General features: G+C 31.1%; 1 protein-coding gene across 5 annotated transcripts in view; it reads left to right on the top strand.

Annotated features, from left to right (window-relative positions):
* Window positions 1-18568, top strand: part of LOC143072488 (uncharacterized) — a 66204-nt gene that overhangs the window by 10750 nt on the left and 36886 nt on the right. For 4 of the 5 annotated variants that reach the window (XM_076247427.1, XM_076247426.1, XM_076247423.1 and 1 more), the window contains exons 6-8: window positions 515-572; window positions 2835-2891; window positions 15287-15326. In XM_076247427.1, the coding sequence (XP_076103542.1) occupies window positions 515-572; window positions 2835-2891; window positions 15287-15326 (155 nt within the window). The remainder of the gene's footprint in view (window positions 1-514; window positions 573-2834; window positions 2892-15286; window positions 15327-18568) is intronic. The other variant, XM_076247424.1, reaches the window with a different exon arrangement.

Below are 18568 nucleotides of genomic sequence, written 5' to 3'. Positions count from 1 at the left end.
TTTATTTACGATCAATTTATTCACTGTTTTATTAAGTGACTAATATATATTTCTCCATAAACCAGATTAAATTCACGGTAGAGGTAGAAATATGTTATTTTTAAGGGACATTTATGTTTGTGTAACAACAGTCAGGATTAATTTCACTTATCCTTTCAAATAAGCATACATTTGATTTTACTTGTCTGACCAAATTTTTCTTTAGTACAGGATAAGCAATATGGTTGAGCCCTGAACATCTTTACTCCCTAAGGAGACTAGATATCTATATTTTATTTAGCATTTTACTAAGTTGCATGTCTATATTGATGAACAATTATCTTTCATATGTAATAATTACATGGATATGTAGGTAATTTGCATCCCCATGGTATATAAATATAAGAGGATGTGATATAACTGCCAATGAGACAACTCTCCACCAGAAACAAAATGACTTAGAAGTTATGTTACAATTTACATTATGTATCTCTTTGAACTGTACTGATGCTAAAAGTAACAATTTACTTTCTAGATAAATTCAGTATATCTTGCTGGTAATGCCAAAATAGAACAAGCTCCAAAGTCTTCAGGTAAGCCAGTCATAGTCAACTTTAATAATTTTATTATTAAATGTACTAAAATGTTGTTAAATAGATATAGAAAGGTAAATCTTGGACATGTTTTTATACCCCCGCTTTAAAAAAGGGGGGGTATACTGTTTTACCTCTGTCTGTCCGTCCGTCCGTCAGTCCGTCCATCAGTCCATCAGTCCGTCAGTCCGTCCGTCAGTCAGTCCGTCCCATGAAACTTTCGTCACATTTTTCTCAGGAACTACACATCCACCCTTTCTGTAATTTGGTATCAACATTTATATATGTCAGCCATACCGTGTGATGCGTTTTCAGATTCATCACTTGACAACTTCCTGTTTACCGAACACTTGTCTGATTTTACACATGATAGCCAAGTTGAAAATTTTCGTCACATTTTTCTCAGGAACTACAATACAAGGATTTCTGAAATTTGGTTTCAGGATTTATATAAGTCAGCTATACCGTGTGATGCGTTTTCAGATTCATCACTCGACAACTTCCTGTTTACCGAACACTTGTATGATTTTACACATGATAGCCAAGTTGAAAATTTTCGTCACATTTTTCTCAGGAACTACAATACAAGGATTTCTGAAATTTGGTTTCAGGATTTATATAAGTCAGCTATACCGTGTGATGCGTTTTCAGATTCATCACTCGACAACTTCCTGTTTACCGAACACTTGTATGATTTTACACATGATAACCAAGTTAAAAATTTTCGTCACATTTTTCTCAGGAACTACAATACAAGGATTTCTGAAATTTGGTTTCAGGATTTATATAAGTCAGCTATACCCTGTGATGCGTTTTCAGATTCATCACTCGACAACTTCCTGTTTACCGAACACTTGTATGATTTTACACATGATAGCCAAGTTGAAAATTTTCGTCACATTTTTCTCAGGAACTACAATACAAGGATTTCTGAAATTTTGTTTCAGGATTTATATAAGTCAGCTATACCGTGTGATGCGTTTTCAGATTCATCACTCGACAACTTCCTGTTTACCGAACACTTGTATGATTTTACACATGATAACCAAGTTAAAAATTTTCGTCACATTTTTCTCAGGAACTACAATACAAGGATTTCTGAAATTTGGTTTCAGGATTTTTATAAGTCAGCTATACCGTGTGATGCGTTTTCAGATTCATCACTCGACAACTTCCTGTTTACCAAACACTTGCATATTTTTACACTATTAATATTATCCACTTGCGGCGGGGGTATCATCAGTGAGCAGTAGCTCGCAGTTTCACTTGTTTGAAACAACAGGTACATTGCCAGTATATTATTTTCTCTCAGTGCTAATATTATATATGAGGATATTGAAAGACTCTCATTTTTATTTGTGTTAGCTCAAGATAGCCTTACTTGTATATGTCTAAGGTTAAGTCTGCTCTCGACCAGGTCAAAGTTTGGTTTCAAGTTGTTTTCTATGAAATTAATTTTGTTTCAAGGTGTTTATTATAAAGTAACATTCAAGGAATTTATAATGAAGATTTGGTTCGAGGAAACTACTATGAAGCTTAAAAGTACTTAACCATGAAGTTTTGGTTGGTTACCATGATATTATGGTCATTTACACTTGAAACTTTGTTCATATTTTTATTATGATATGAACAGTAAATATAACATATGCCAGATTTGAGTTTTCACCCATATTTCATAGTTCATAATTAACATATGGAAATGTTTCAAGTTAAAAGTTTTGCTGTTAGATAGTTTGCCATGATGTTTTTGTCACAACAACTTGAAACTTAGAATGCATGTTCAATAAGATGTATCTCTTTAGTAATGGTGAATTAGAGTTTTGACCAAGATTTTGCAGTTCGCTGAACCTGAAAATGTTTTAGGTTGAAGTTTTGGTGTTAGGAAGTTAACCATGAAGTTGTTGTCACATTAACTTATGTTCATTATTAGTTGACTGTGAACATTTTAAGATATATGGCAAATATTTGCGTTTTGGTTCACTGAACATCGATAAGTAATAGTGTGAGCAGAACTGGTTGTACTATGGACACATATTCTTGTTCTCTGTGACTTTTTAGACATTGAATATTAACACTATTGTACAACTTTTAGTTGTGTCATTTTTCGCCTAATGAACTTAAGTCATGTTTTGCTGTTTAAATCTTTGGTTGGTTAGTTTAGGAGAGAAACATTTAATTTCAATCTTTCAGTGATTTCCTTAGAGTGATGTGTGTTGAGATATTAAAAAATAAAATAAAGTCACATATATAAAATATTTCTAGGAAATAGTTTCTTAAGAGCATTGTTGAATCATGTTACCAAAAGAGGGTTAAAATTTGGTACGTAACTCAATCTTCTGAATTCTGATGCCTAAATGACGTTCATAAAAGGCTTATTTTGTCATGCTCATGCATTTTCTACAACTTTGACATTTCAGAAAACTAAAAACTCTATCTCTCACTTAAAACATTGGTTTCCATTTGTAAAAAGGGCATGTTAATTATAACTTTAAATAACATATACACTTGAACCTATGTGATAAACTGAAATTATGCTGAAAATATTTTAACAATATATGTTAGTTGCAATTAGCATGAAAAAAAATCAATACCTGTATACTCTTCATATCCAACAACATAGTCATCGTGCTTTGAGAGCATACAAATAAAAAAATGAAGGTATTTAATTAGATTTGATATTTTGTAGGGTTTTTTATTAGGGGTGGGTGAAATGACTTTCCTCCTGGCAATCTAAAAGTATCAATAATTAAGAGTTTTATCACAGTTTTATTAATTGATTGTATAAGACAGAAATATATATATTGGTAGGAATAAAAAATGTTTTGAAATTGTGCAGTCCTTTACTTTAGCTTGTTTTTGTAGACTTCATACATTGATGGTTCGTGAACTTTTTAAAAATTGTACTTAATCTAACTAATTACTCCCAATTTGGATATTAGGGTTGACGTTTTCCTTATTTTGTTTTTACACTCTTTGTTTACAGTTTTACTGCCAATTTGGAAATTGCCTCATTGTTTTCTCCAAATCTGCATTTTAGGCAGGATGGGTCTTTACTTGAATTTTGTGGTGTGTTATCAGTCAGAAATTGACATGTGAAATAAAACTGGATCAATGTACTCTCACTGAAATTTATGAGATGAAGATGTGAATATTTTCAGCAATATTACAATTTCAGCCAGTATATAAATTCAGTTTTATAGGAAATTTGGAGAAGTAATTTGTTGTAAATTTTTAACATCAGATTTGGCTATGTCTCAATCTTAAGAATTCTATCCCTTTATATATCAGATTAATAAAATCTTTGCATTTAGATGACTTTGTTTGGTTTAGATAGTCATACAAAGAGAGGTAATGCGGTATGCGGTAATGTACTATGCGGTATGGGCTTAGCTCATTGTTGAAGGCCGTACGGTGACCTATAGTTATTAATGTCTGTGTCATTTTGGTCTTTTGTGGATAGTTGTCTCATTGGCAATCATACCACATCTTTTTTATAACTCTGCTTTGTTTTGAAGATTTCATGAGAGATTTATTGTATTTATAATAAAAAAATTCTTGTGTTTGATTGGTTAAGTTTTTTATGAAGCTCTTATTAAATACAAATTAAAATAAATGAACACGACAGCAGGTGGTACAGGTTTTATTGTGCATGGAAATAAATACGTCTTGCAGCTTTAACTTTTAGTTTGATGCATGCATTTTTATGCTCTATCATTTTATTTATTATGCACAGTTATATGCAGTTTAAGACTGTAAGTTTATAGTGTCTTTTTGATAACATTGAGTTTCATAACATACTTTTTTGTAGTGTCTGCTTTTCACAATTTGCAGTGACTAGAACACCTATATAATTATATTGATTTGTGAATTTTTTTCAACCTGGGGTGAAAAGATAATGTATTGGGTGTCATCACATCTTGTTTGTAGGGAAAATTGCCTATAACAGCTAAACCAATGTATGTTGAATGAAGTCTTAATCTTTTGTCTGATATTTATTAAGAAAGGACAGACTCAATGTATCAATGTTGAGAATATACCCCCACAACAATATAATAAGGTATTAAAAGTTTTTTTAGACTCTATAATTACTTTAGATGTATGTTTCATTATGATACGTGATTCTGATTGGCTATTCTGCAATCTAGCATTATTCCTTTTGAAAGCAACATCATTACACAATAAAAATTATCAGTCATGATGACACGAGGTCCCACAGGTAAATTAAATAAAAACTTGATAAAAATCCTGATTTCATGATCCAAGCTAAAAAAAAAATGTAATTATAAGTATTGAATGCTTGTAATTTCATATGGTTGTAAAAACGTTGACCGTGTGCACATTTTTACATACAAAATGTAGTTCGGTCAACGCTTTTACACCCAATGTAGTAACAAAAAGAAGCATTCAATTCTTAAATACATTAATAAATGTGGTTTGTGACCCCATTTGATCCAGGTGAGAAATGCAAGCTCATTATAACCTCTTGTTTGAAAAAAGGTTGATTGTATTTATATCTATACCTTTTTTTTATGGCCCCGCAACGAAGTTGTCGGTGCCATATAGTTTTACCCTTGTCCGTAATTCCGTCATTGCATCATTCCCCAACAAACCATTATACAGAGTTTTTTACTAAACGCCTTCAGATATTGGGCTGATTTTTGGTATGTAAGTTAACCATGATGAGTTACAGATCAAGTTTAAGTTTTGTTCCGCTCCGCTAACTTTTGCTGAAATAATGGGATTTGGACTTTGATAAATTGTTGAAAGTCACAGTTATATGGGATTTTTTTCTAAACTCTTTCAGATATTGGGAGGATTTTTGGCATGTGAGTTAACCAAGATGAGTTACAGATCAAGTTAAAGTTACATTCCGCTCCGCTAATTTTTGGCCAATTTTCAAAGTTTACTTGAAAATTGTTGAAAATCACAGATATATAGACTTTTTTTCTATACACGTTCAGATATTGGGCTGTTTTTTGGTATGTGAGTTACTCTTGATGATCTCAATTACAGATCAAGTTTAAGTTTCGTTCTGCTCTGCTAGTTTTTGCCAAAATTAAGGGTTTACAACTTTGAAAATTGTTGAAAATCACAGTTATATGGACTTTTTTCTAAACTCTTTCAGATATTGGGGTGATTTTTATACGACCGCAAAAATTTTAATTTTTCGTCGTATATTGCTATCACGTTGGCGTCGTCCGAATACTTTTAGTTTTCGCACTCTAACTTTAGTAAAAGTGAATAGAAATCGATGAAATTTTGACCCAAGGTTTATGACCACAAAAGGAAGGTTGGGATTGATTTTGGGAGTTTTGGTCCCAACGTTTTAGGAATTAGGGGCCAAAAAGGGCCCAAATAAGCATTTTCTTGGTTTTCGCACTATAACTTTAGTTTAAGTGAATAGAAATCTCTGAAATTTAAACACAAGGTTTATGACCACAAAAGGAAGGTTGGGATTGATTTTGGGAGTTTTGGTTCCAACAGTTTGGGAATTACGGGCCAAAAAAGGGCCCAAATAAGCATTATTCTTGGTTTTCGCACAATAACTTTAGTATTAGTAAATAGAAATCAGTGAAATTTAAACACAAGGTTTATGACCACAAAAGGAAGGTTGGGATTGATTTTGGGAGTTGAGGTCCCAACAGTTTAGGAATTAGGGGCCAAAAAGGGGCCCAAATAAGCATTATTCTTGGTTTTCGCACCATAACTTAAGTATAAGTAAATAGAAATCTATGAAATTTAAACACAAGATATATGACCATAAAAGGAAGGTTGGGTTTGATTTTGGGAGTTTTGGTCCCTACAGTTTAGGAATAAGGGGCCCAAAGGGTCCAAAATTGAACTTTGTTTGATTTCATCAAAAATTGAATAATTGGGGTTCTTTGATATGCTAAATCTAACTGTGTATGTAGATTCTTAATTTTTGGTCCCGTTTTCAAATTAGTCTACATTAAGGTCCAAAGGGTCCAAAATTAAACTTAGTTTGATTTTAACAAAAATTGAATCCTTGGGGTTCTTTTATATGTTGAATCTAAAAATGTACTTACAATTTTTGATTTTTGGCCCAGTTTTCAAGTTGGTCCAAATTGGGGTCCAAAATTAAACTTTGTTTGATTTCATCAAAAATTGAATAATTGGGGTTCTTTGATATGCCAAATCTAACTGTGTACGTAGATTCTTAATTTTTGGTCCCGTTTTCAAATTGGTCTACATTAAAGTCCAAAGGGTCCAAAATTAAACTAAATTTGATTTTAACAAAAATTGAATTCTTGGGCTTTTTTGATATACTGAATCTAAACATGTACTTAGATTTTTGTTTATGAGCCCAGTTTTCAAGTTGGTTCAAATCAGGATCCAAAATTATTATATTAAGTATTGTGCAATAGCAAGAAAGGAGTAGGTCCAGTAAGACCCCTTTTTGGCCCCAAAATATAGCAGTTTTACAAAATTGTAAAAATGTAAACTTTTAGTTATTTATTGTACAGAAGAATGCTTCTGCTACATAAATATGGGCTGTTTTTGACAATGCAATGCACATATATCGGGTATTACCACCATTAAGTCATGCTAAATTACTGAAATCTTCACAATTCTAGCATTTTAGTTAAATTTTAGACGGTTTTCGTGTGAAACAAAAGTGGCCGCATTCGTGTTCATCCTTAATATTAAAATGTAAGTTGTATTTTATGATAATACATAACATATACATGTATAAAGATTGAGGATGAACACGGATGCGGCCACTTCATTTTTTACAAAAACCATCTGAAAAGTGACATTTTTCGGCATATTTGATAGATTTTTCATATTTGAGCTTAAATCAAGTCGTTTTTAATGACTAAATCAGTTAAAATCTTTCACATAAACTAATTGATTCAAATGAAATAGAAACTTAAGTGTTTAAAAAGTGGTCAAAATCTTTCGTCAGATGAACCTGAAATTTGAGGCCAAAATCAGTCCTTACCGGACCTACTCCTTTTCAATTGCACAGTATTCAGCAATAGTAAGAAATCTTCAATTGCACAGTGTTGTGCAATAGCAAGAAATTTTCAATTGCTCAGTATTGCGCCATAGCAAGAAATCTTCAATTGCACAGTATTGTGCAATAGCAAATATTTTCAATTGCACAGTATTGCGCAATAGCCAGAAATATCTAATTGCACAATATTGTGCAATAGCAAGAAATTTTCAATTGATTGGAGTTATCTTTCTTTGTCCAGAATAGTAGTTGAGTCAACTTAAATCATTGTTTTATACAATATACAATGTATATTCACTTTTACTACCAACTGATAAATTAAAACAATCTTTACCATTCAGTGATAACAAGCACCTTTTGTTACATTTTAATATTTTATGATGTATTTAAATGAGTAGTTATTGTTGCAAACTCCATTAGAAATTTGAATTGAGATCAGTTTTGGAAAAAGGGAAAGGGGGATGTGGAAAAAAAAGGGGGGGGGGTAAAATTTTTCTCATTTCAGATTTCATAAATAAAAAGAAAATTTCTTCAAACATTTTAGAGAGGATTAATATTCAACAGCATAGTGAATTGCTCAAAGGCAAAAAAAAAATTTAAGTTCATTAGACCACATTCATTCTGTGTCAGAAACCTATGCTGTGTCAACTATTTAACCACAATCCAAATTTAGAGCTGTATCCAGCTTGAAGGTTGTGTCCATACTTGCCCCAACCGTTCAGGGTTCAACCTCTGCGGTCGTATAAAGCTGCGCCCTGCGGAGCATCTTTTTTGACATGTGAGTTAACCATGATGAGTTACAGATCAAGTTAAAGTTTCATTCTGCTCTGCTAGTTTTTGCCAATTTTTAAAGTTTACTTGAAAATTGTTGAAAATCACAGATATACAGACTTTTTTTCTATACGGGTTCAGATATTTGGCTGTTTTTTGGTATGTGAGTTACTCATGATGATCTATCTCAATTACAGATCAAGTTTAAGTTTCAATCTGCTCCGCCAGTTTTTGCCAAAATTGAGGGTTTACAACTTTGAAAATTGTTGAAAATCACAGTTATATGGACTTTTTTTCTAAACTCTTTCAGATATTGGGATGATTTTTGGCATGTGAGTTAACCATGATGATCTCAATTACAGATCAAGTTTAAGTTTCGTTCCGCTCCGCTAGTTTTTTGTCAAAATTAAGGGTTTACAACTTTGAAAATTGTTGAAAATCACAGTTGTATGGACTTTTTTCTAAACTCTTTCAGATATTGGGCTGATTTTTGGTATGTGAGTGAACCATGATGAGTTACAGATCAAGTTTAAGTTTTGTTCCGCTCCGCTAATTTTTGTTGAAATTACGGGCTTTGGACTTTGATAAATTGTTGAAAATCAAAATTATAAGGACCTTTTTTCTAAACTCTTTCAGATATTTGGATGATTTTTGGCATGTGAGTTAACCAAGATGAGTTACAGATCAGTGGTGGATCCAGAACTTTTCCTAAGGGGGGGCCTGCTGACTGACCTAAGGAGGGACCCTCTCCAGTCATGCTTCAGTGATTCCCTATATAATCAACCAAATTTTTCCCACAAAAGGGGGGCCTGGGACCCCCCAGGGCCCCCCCTGGATCCGCCTATGCAGATCAAGTTAAAGTTTCATTCTGCTCCGCTAATTTTTGCCAATTTTCAAAGTTTACTTGAAAATTGTTCAAAATCCCAGATATATATACAGACTTTTTTTCTATATGCGTTCAGATATTGGACTGTTTTTTGGTATGTGAATTACTCATGATGATCTCAATTACAGATCAAGTTTAAGTTTCGTTCCGCTCCGCTAATTTTTGCCAAAATTAAGGGTTACAACTTTGAAAATTGTTGAAAATCACAGTTATACAGACTTTTTTTCTATACGCTTCCAGATTTTGAGCTGATTTTTGATTTGTGAGACTACCATCATATTTGTGTCCACATGTGTTATTGAAATTGCCGATTTTTCAACTTTTGAGACGGGGCCATTCGTGTTGCTTTGACACATCTAGTTTTTAGCTCACCTGGCCCACAGGGCCAAGTGAACTTTTCTCATCATTTGGCGTCCGGCGTCGTCGTCCGGCGTCGTCCGTCTTCGTCCTGTGTTAACTTTTACAAAAATCTTCTCCTCTGAAACTACTGGGCCAAATTTAACCAAACTTGGCCATAATCATCATTGGGGTATCTAGTTTAAAAAATGTGTCCGGTGCCCCGCCCAACCAACCAAGATGGCTGCCATGGCTAAAAATAGAACATAGGGGTAAAATGCAGTTTTTGGCTTATAACTCAAAAACCAAAGCATTTAGAGCAAATCTGACATGGCTTATAATTGTTCATCAGGTCAAGATATATCTGCCCTGAAATTTTCAGATGAATCGGACATTCCGTTGTTGGGTTGCTGCCCCTGAAATGGTAATTTTAAGGAAATTTTGCTGTTTTTGGTTATTATCTTGAATATTATTATAGATAGAGATAAACTGTAAACAGCAATAATGTTCAGCAAAGTAAGATCTACAAATAAGTCAGCATGACCAAAATGGTCAGTTGACCACTTTAGGAGTTATTGCCCTTTATAGTCAATTTTTAACCATTTTTCGTAAATCTTAGTAATCTTTTACAAAAATCTTCTCCTCTGAAACTACTGGGCTAAATTTAACCAAGCTTAGTCATAATCATCATTGGGGTATCTAGTTAAAAAAATGTGTCCAGTAACTTGGCCAACAAACCAAGATGGCCGCCATGGCTAAAAATAGAACATAGGGGTAAAATGCAGTTTTTGGCTTATAACTCAAAAACCAAAGCATAAAGAGCAAATCTGACAGGAAGTAAAATTGTTTATCAGGTCAAGATCTATCTGCCTTGTAATTTTCAGATGAATCGGATAATCGGTTGTTAGGTTGCTGCCCCTGAATTGGTAATTTTGAGGAAATTTTGCTGTTTTTTTGTTATTATCTTGAATATTATTATAGATAGAGATAAACTGTAAACAGCAATAATGTACAGCAAAGTAAGAACTAAAAATAAGTCAGTATGACCAAAATAGTCAATTGACCCCCAAAGGATTTATTGCCCTTCATAGTCAATTTTTAACAATTTTCTTAAAATTTGAAGATTTTCAATAACATTTTCCACAGAAAGTAATGTTATAGATAGAGATAATTGTAAGCAGCAAGAATGTTTAGTAAAGTAAGATCTACAAACACATCACCATCACCAAAACACAATTTTGTCATGAATCCATCTGTGTCCATTGTTTAATATTCACATAGACCAAGGTGAGCGACACAGGCTCTTTAGAGCCTCTAGTTTTAAGTTTCTATGATAACTTACAGGTTTTATATATAGTAACCAATAGCTACATCTATATTCAATTTTCTTTAGCTTTTATTTTAGAGGTCATGTTAGGGCAAATATAATTGTTGTAGAAGGCCATAATGTTAGGCTATTTTAACCATAATGTTCACAGTTAAGATTTCATGTTGATTTCCAAAGTGGATTTAGGATTAAATAAAGATTAAATGACTCATCCAACTTTTCTGCTATTTTCTCAACTGAAGTAGAAAATATACTTACCATCTAAATAAATAAACCATTGGCATGCAGTGAAGTTATATACATGTGTTATCAGAGGGTTTATTATGCATTCTTTAAGAAGTTCATCAAATCAAACATGATATAATTGTTTTTTGGTGTTAAAAGCCTCTTTTTAGCACCACATTTAGGCTATTATGGGAGGCCAGTTTTTATAAGTGGAGGAAACCTGAGTGCCCAGAGAAAACCATGACCTTTGATAGGAAAACTGACTAAATCAAACAAGAAAATTATGATTTTTTTTTCTGACAACCATGACAAACTTTATATGTCATAGGGTTTATATCTTTTTTTGAAAGTTATCATTATGTTATCAATGAAACGATTAATTCCATTCAATATCTCTTATGTGAAATTGTTTTGTACTTATTATATCATATTTTGGCAATGGTGTTCAGTGTACATGTACACATTCAAATTTAATGGAGCAAGCTAATAGGATAACTTTCATGTAAAAATTAATTAAATAATTATATACAATAGTCACAGTAAAGTTAATGACATTTAATAATAAGCAGATAATATTTTAAAAGATTAAATATTATACATTGATAAAACCTTTGCATGGAGTTAGTTTTGACTTTTACATGTATACATATACCGGTTTGTGTCCTGATTTTGTTCGTATTTCTAACTCAGTGGAATAAAAGGCCTTCTATTAATAATTTGAATCAATATTTCATCCTGATTCATAATTAAAAATGTCTCATTTAATATTGCTGAACCCTTTCCTCAATGGATTTTTTTATTGCATACTTGGTTCCCATAGGATTTTTTAATAAAATACTAAAATTATGCTTTTAAGAATTATTAAAGCATTGCGAAAAACAAATATTTCATAAAATGTTAAGTCAGATATTCTTACAAATATCCTTTTCATATTGGATACAAATTTTATTAAGTCTGATGCAGACATTTCGTAGTCAAAGTGTTTCAACTGAGGTACTAACTACACAGGCATCAAAAGACGTCATGATGGAGTAAAGTGGGTGGTGTCAAAAGGCGTCATTATGGAGGAAAGAGTTAAATTCATGCTGAACTGGTTATATACAGTGAGTTGTTGAGAATTATCCTGTGCATGACTTGTTTCAGCAATTACTGTGCTTATCCAGTGACCTTTGGGGTATCACAATAGCAATGGCTCAAACAGTTTACCAAATTGAAGTTAGATTTCTTCTCCAACTAAGGGACGACATCAAAAGTTCAATGAAGGATAAAAAACTTAATTCAAATAGTTTTTTCACTGACCCCCTTACCCCCCTATTAACTTAATTAGGGAAAAATTGATTGACCCATATGGATATATGTAAAAATCAATGTCGGATAACCAAATCTTGCAGCAGTTCAACCCCCCCACCCCCAAACTATTTGAATTAAGTTTTTTATCTTACATTGATCTTTTGATGTCGTCCCTAACTGATCAACTGGTAAAATATTTTAGCAGATTGCTCAAGTGAAATGTTGTTAGTATGAAGTGAGTGCTGTAAAATCAAAAGTAATACTTACAATCCAGATCCAGTTAGTTGATATCTTTGTCATTTGTTTCAAACACAAAAATGACTTACTATAGTATGAGTCACTGAATAAGAAGGTCTAATTTTGACATGGAAACTTCTATCATAAATAGATTTTATAAATAAATAGTTGAAAACATTGTTTTGTAAGTCTATAATTTATAGCTCTGTTTTCCAACAACAAGTTAGTGCATAATTGTAATTTGGATTTTTTTTTCTAAAGCAATTACTTATCTGCTACCATTAAAGGGAAATAATTTACATTACTGAAAATCAGCAAAATGTTGTCACAATTTTTGTCTGACAAATATCAACTTTCCTCATTTAATTTGTTTGTAACATTACTTTTATGATTATTAAACTTTTATCCTATGTTTTGAAAAGAAACAATGAAATTTATTTTTAGATGATTAAAATTTTGAAAAAAATTGTAGGCAAAATCAGAAGCCAGGTATCATTGATTAATTTTTTAGTGTACAATAACTCAATAAAAATTATTTCCCTTTAATGCCAGCAGATCAGTAATTTGTATAGAAAATATTATACGAATCATAATTACACAATAACTTTGTCTTAGAAGACAAAGCTATAAAATATAAATCTACAAAACAATGGTTTGAACTATTTATTTATAAAATCTATTTATGATAGAAGTTTCCATGTCAAAATTAGACCTTCTTATTCAGTGACTCATACTATAATAAGTCATTTTTGTGTTTGAAACAAATGACAAAGATATCAAGTAACTGGATGTGGATTGTAAGTATTACTGTTGATTTCACAGCACTCACTTCATACTAATAACATTTCACTTGAGCAATCTGCTAAAATATCTTACCAGTCGATCAGTTAGTTGGAGAAGAAATCTAACTGCAATTTGGTAAACTGTTTTGGCCATTGCTATTGTGATACCCCAAAGGTCACTGGATAAGCACTGTAATGGGTTCAACTCCCTTTTGGGAGTCAAACTAGAACAATGCAATGTTTGTCTGAATCATTCTACGGTGTGATGAAAAGAAGATGTGGGGTATACTTCAACAAAACTTACACTGAATGTCAAAATTATCTTTGTCTCTAATTCTAAACTCATTCAATGGTTCTTATATCCCAACCAGCGATGTTAGCACCAAACAGTCATGAAATCTGGAAGAAACTTTTATAATATAATATCCCTTGTCAAGGAATGTCATACCCCATCTCACTTCCATCGTATGTCCATTTAGCACCATTCAGTTCACATTTCTATTTTTAAAAGCAAATATTTTTTTAAGAAAATAAAGCTAAAATTATAATATAATCATTCCAAAGAAAGGGAGAACAAGAACTATCTTTAAAAAAGATATCCGACGTATTTAAATTTGAGTATATGTTTAAAACTATCATTTCAATAACCTTCAGAAGCACAAAGATACCATTTAAATAACGTTTTCTCTGTTTGTGTTCAGGTATTTTATTCTGTGACAGGTCCTCGTATCTTTCTGTTTACATTCACCAAAACCCCGCGGAAATCTCACATGCGTAGGTGCGTTCAAAAAGTCATGTACGTTCGTACAACAAAGTTTACATTAAAAATTATATAATTGTCCCCAATAAACAGCTGTCAAGGTCTCACGGATGCAAAGAGCTATTGGAGAAACAATTATTTTAATAAAAATATAAATCTTTGTAAGATCTAGTCAAATATTTATAGTTTTTCACTTTCTTTCCATCACGATATAATTAACGAGACGTTTTTTCAAACACAACCAAATCAACCACCATGACAGCATTTTGTCCAATCACAGAAAGGATTTTCGAGCATGCGTATTCTGCTGCCATAGTTAAGCGTCCTTAAGTTCAAAGGGCACAAACCGAAACTATACCGACTACGTCGGGAAAAAAAAGCTTAGCTTTTAATTACACAGAAAAATCTCAATATTTTATTCATGCAGTTTTAATTTGATTTAACATTCATTTTAGATTTTGTTTTCTCAGATCATAAATTATAAATCAGCATATTATTTGTATAAAGTGGTGACTATTGTGTATATTTTTATTTGATTTTAAAAGAATAAAGGCTTATTATTACTTTAATTACTTGACATTATTCAATGAAATATAATCTTTTTAAAAAGTTTAATTATTCTCAATAAATTAAATGATTTATAAGACGTGGTTAAAATTACTGACAGGTATATGATTTGATTAAATGCCTTTACTTATTTAGAGTATCTGTTCTGGTGTGTGATATTGAATATCGAAAAATTTGAATAAATAAATCGAAAATTACAGGATTGTTATGAAAAACTTTCATTGTTGTATGAAACGGTATTTAAAGACTATCTCACTGAAATGTCCAAGCATATTTTTAAGGTTAAGTGCACATCGATGTAGACGACTACTGTTATATGTTCTAATGCCTATGGTTTACTCTCATGGGTCACTGCTCTCAATATACAAGTATTGATCTGGAACTATAGATCTAGATCGAACCAATGTTTTATTCTATGGAATTAAGTATTTTACCTGTGACAACATGAACGACATGGAACAATTTACTCTTATCATATCTTAATGAATTCTTAAACACAAATACACAGGAATATGTGATTGTTTATTGATCAACTTGTGATTTCTGCTTCACAGGAAAAGACGAAAGGAAAGATGAGGATTTAACACAGGATGGGTAAGGTTAAAAGCATTATTACACATAGCAGTCATGGATATTTAAAAATTAATTACTGAAGTTTTATATATATTGGAATTTTATTGACATCATCAAGGGGAGATAATTTACCTGGTTATTTAGTCTGTTGTGGTTAAATAAATTTGGAAGCAACAAGTTATTTTGTCCATATATCAGATATGTTGATTCTATAGGAAATAGGAGAGTTGTTTAGTTAAACTTGAAGCTGTGCCATTCATTCATTAATTAAAACTGAAGGTTTGTTTGCATTACGTAATCATTTAAAGAGAGAACTACTTGAATATAAATTGCATAAGTGTGAGGATTAATTGATGATTTTCTGTGATCAAACAACACAAATGGTTGAAATTAAATTCACCAATACTGGTTTCCATGGAAATAGACAAATTTTACATATTACTGTAATTTTTAATTTTTGTCTCCTTTATATGTCAATTATTTTGCTATCTTATTTATCTCTTATGATCCATTTTACCATTTATCCCATGGGCAGATGAAGTTGATTTCTCTGGGAAGGCTTGGATGTTGCTGGATTATTTGTCCTTTTTTCTTTCCTATTTTAGTAAAGTTTCACCTGACTAGTTCAAATTGCTGTTTTGATTGATATGAAAATGTGCCTCTTATTATGATTTTGCAATTTCAACTTAAACTTTCTAGTCATAAGTTAATGAAACAAATCTCTTAAAACATCTTAAGTTTCTATTAATCATTTTAAGAGCCTTATTGGTGATATCTGTGTCTCTTTTATTGAAATGGATGGAACATTCTGTTTAGAACTAGAATCTTCTATTGATTTTCCTAAACTGGCTTGCTTAATAAGTTAAAACAGTTTTCTTAAGACAACCTTCTTTAAAAAAATATTGTATGACAAAAGAATAGGTCAGATCTTTGTTTTATGTTGCTATTCTTCTTTAACAAGCTTGGTTCATTAGGGTTTGGCTTACAACCTGAAAATAGTTCTATTGAGTTTAATAATTTCTAAAATAAAATTAACCCGAAACAATAATGTCAAAGAGTCAGAAAAGCTATAAATAGAACTCTCATTTCACATACTAATGAAGATTCAGATTCAATATTTTATTAGAGTCTCACCACATATAATATAATCATCATAATATACATTGAATAAAACAGTAATTTTATAAATTAAAATACAAGTGCCATTCTATAAAGAATTATGAGAGACTATAGAAATCAATATAAATTATAACTATATATTTATCATGTCTCTAAAACATTTCCATTATGTAAAACTATATAACTACATTTATCATGTCTAAAAAATATTTCAGGTCTGTAAAAACATAATTATCAATTAAGCATATAAAAAACTATTTAATGAATGAAGCGAGAATCAATGTTTTCTACAAGTATTTTCCATTATAAACCTTCATAGTTTAGTTTACTACTATAGTATATCTTAAATCATAAATAGTGTCTACCTGTATAAACATTGCCACTTTGTCAGGATTAAGTTTGTTGACAAGCACCCACTCCAAACACAATCAGACACTAAGAAGTTGGAATGTCAAAATTATATCTACTTATAATCTATATTCATATCTAATAGAACTTCAAACAATCATAATAAATGGCCATTAAATGAAATTAAGTAATTCTTCAGTAAAAAGAGCAAAATGTTTCAAATCTTCAATTGTAAAAATCATGTTTAATTGATTGGTCCTTGTCTTTTGAGCATTAAGTGGCAAATATTTCATACATGAGCTTGAATAAGTTGAGGTTATTCATGCAGTTTAAATATTTCAATAAAAGAATCTATAAGAATCATTTAAGATTATAAATCCAAACCAGATATATTTTTATATAGATTATAATGTTCATCAAATACAGCACTTTAGAATTGTTTATACCAGATGGTGACTTTAATTCATTGTTACAATTGTCCTTTTGTTAAAGAAAAAAATGTATAACTAACATCAAAATACTTCCTTGTCAATTTTCAGATTATTTTTAGGTTAAAATTTTTATCATTCATTGTGTTAAAAGTGATTTTTCTCTCAAAAAGGACATTGCTCATTATTGCGGTAAATATTGAGTAATTCACTAAAAATAATGTGAAAATTAATGAAGAAATTATTAAATCAAAAGCCTCAATTTGTAATATAATTATGTTTTAGAGAAAATTGTGTCCTGGCTGTCATACTGGATATTAGAATATTCGAAATTCTTTAAAAAAAAAAAATCAGGACTACCTTGAGACATATATACACATATGTATATATGTCTCTGGACTACCTTTTTAAATGTCACCAGTTTATTCTTGTCATTATTTTAGTGGCGTAAATGAGCAACCTATATTAGATAATAATATATTGTAGTATATCTTGAATTTCACTTTCCCTGTAATGGGATCCTGCTACATGTCAGAGTGTCATGACTTTTTATAAAACTATTTTTTTCATCTTTCGTAGAACCACAGTTTAGTGCAGAGACAAATACAATACATGTCTCTGCAGAGAAATAGTAGCCCTTGTGTGTATATCTATTTATGGTTGAATTATTACGGAAAATAAAACTTTTCATAATCCCATTGAATAAGTAAACTGATAATATACATAAGGTTTCATAATAAATAATGGACACAGTAGACTTGCCCTAGGACCTGACTTGTGACCATTACTTTTACTGTGTGGTAAGTGATTTTAAATGTGATTTGATCATTGATTTGATAAGGAGATATTGATAGGACTTTTAATCATATGGTCATCAGAATTTGGATAAATTTAATTAAGTTTTTTTTTAATATAATGACTTCTGTATTTGTAGATTCACTATTAGTACCTATTTTTTGTGGATTTTTATGAACCTCAAATTTAAATGTTTAAATGAATTTTAAATTTTCTATAAGCTTTTTCAGACTTTTTCAAAAGCAGAATCAAATATCCATGAAAATACAAATATCCTGAATCCATGAAAATTTAGGACCTAAGAAAATAAATGAATTCACAGTATTTAAGGCATATATTTGTCCACTAATTTGATATATGTAAAACAAATATCCTTTGTTGGTTAAAAGCAATTAAAATGCAAACTTTTCTTGTGTAAACAATGTAAATAATATCCATTATAGGTATATTTATATTTGTATATATAGCCAAAATATTAGATAGGTCAAAATATGTAAAGAAAAAATTAGTCTTTGCTGTACTTTAAGAAAAAAGAAGATGTGGTACGAGTGCCAATGAAAAAACTATCCATCC

This window comes from Mytilus galloprovincialis, chromosome 4 (genome assembly GCF_965363235.1).
Source record: "Mytilus galloprovincialis chromosome 4, xbMytGall1.hap1.1, whole genome shotgun sequence".
Classification (NCBI taxonomy): Eukaryota; Metazoa; Mollusca; class Bivalvia; order Mytilida; family Mytilidae; genus Mytilus; species Mytilus galloprovincialis.
This window is presented reverse-complemented; position numbering and strand designations above follow the sequence as displayed.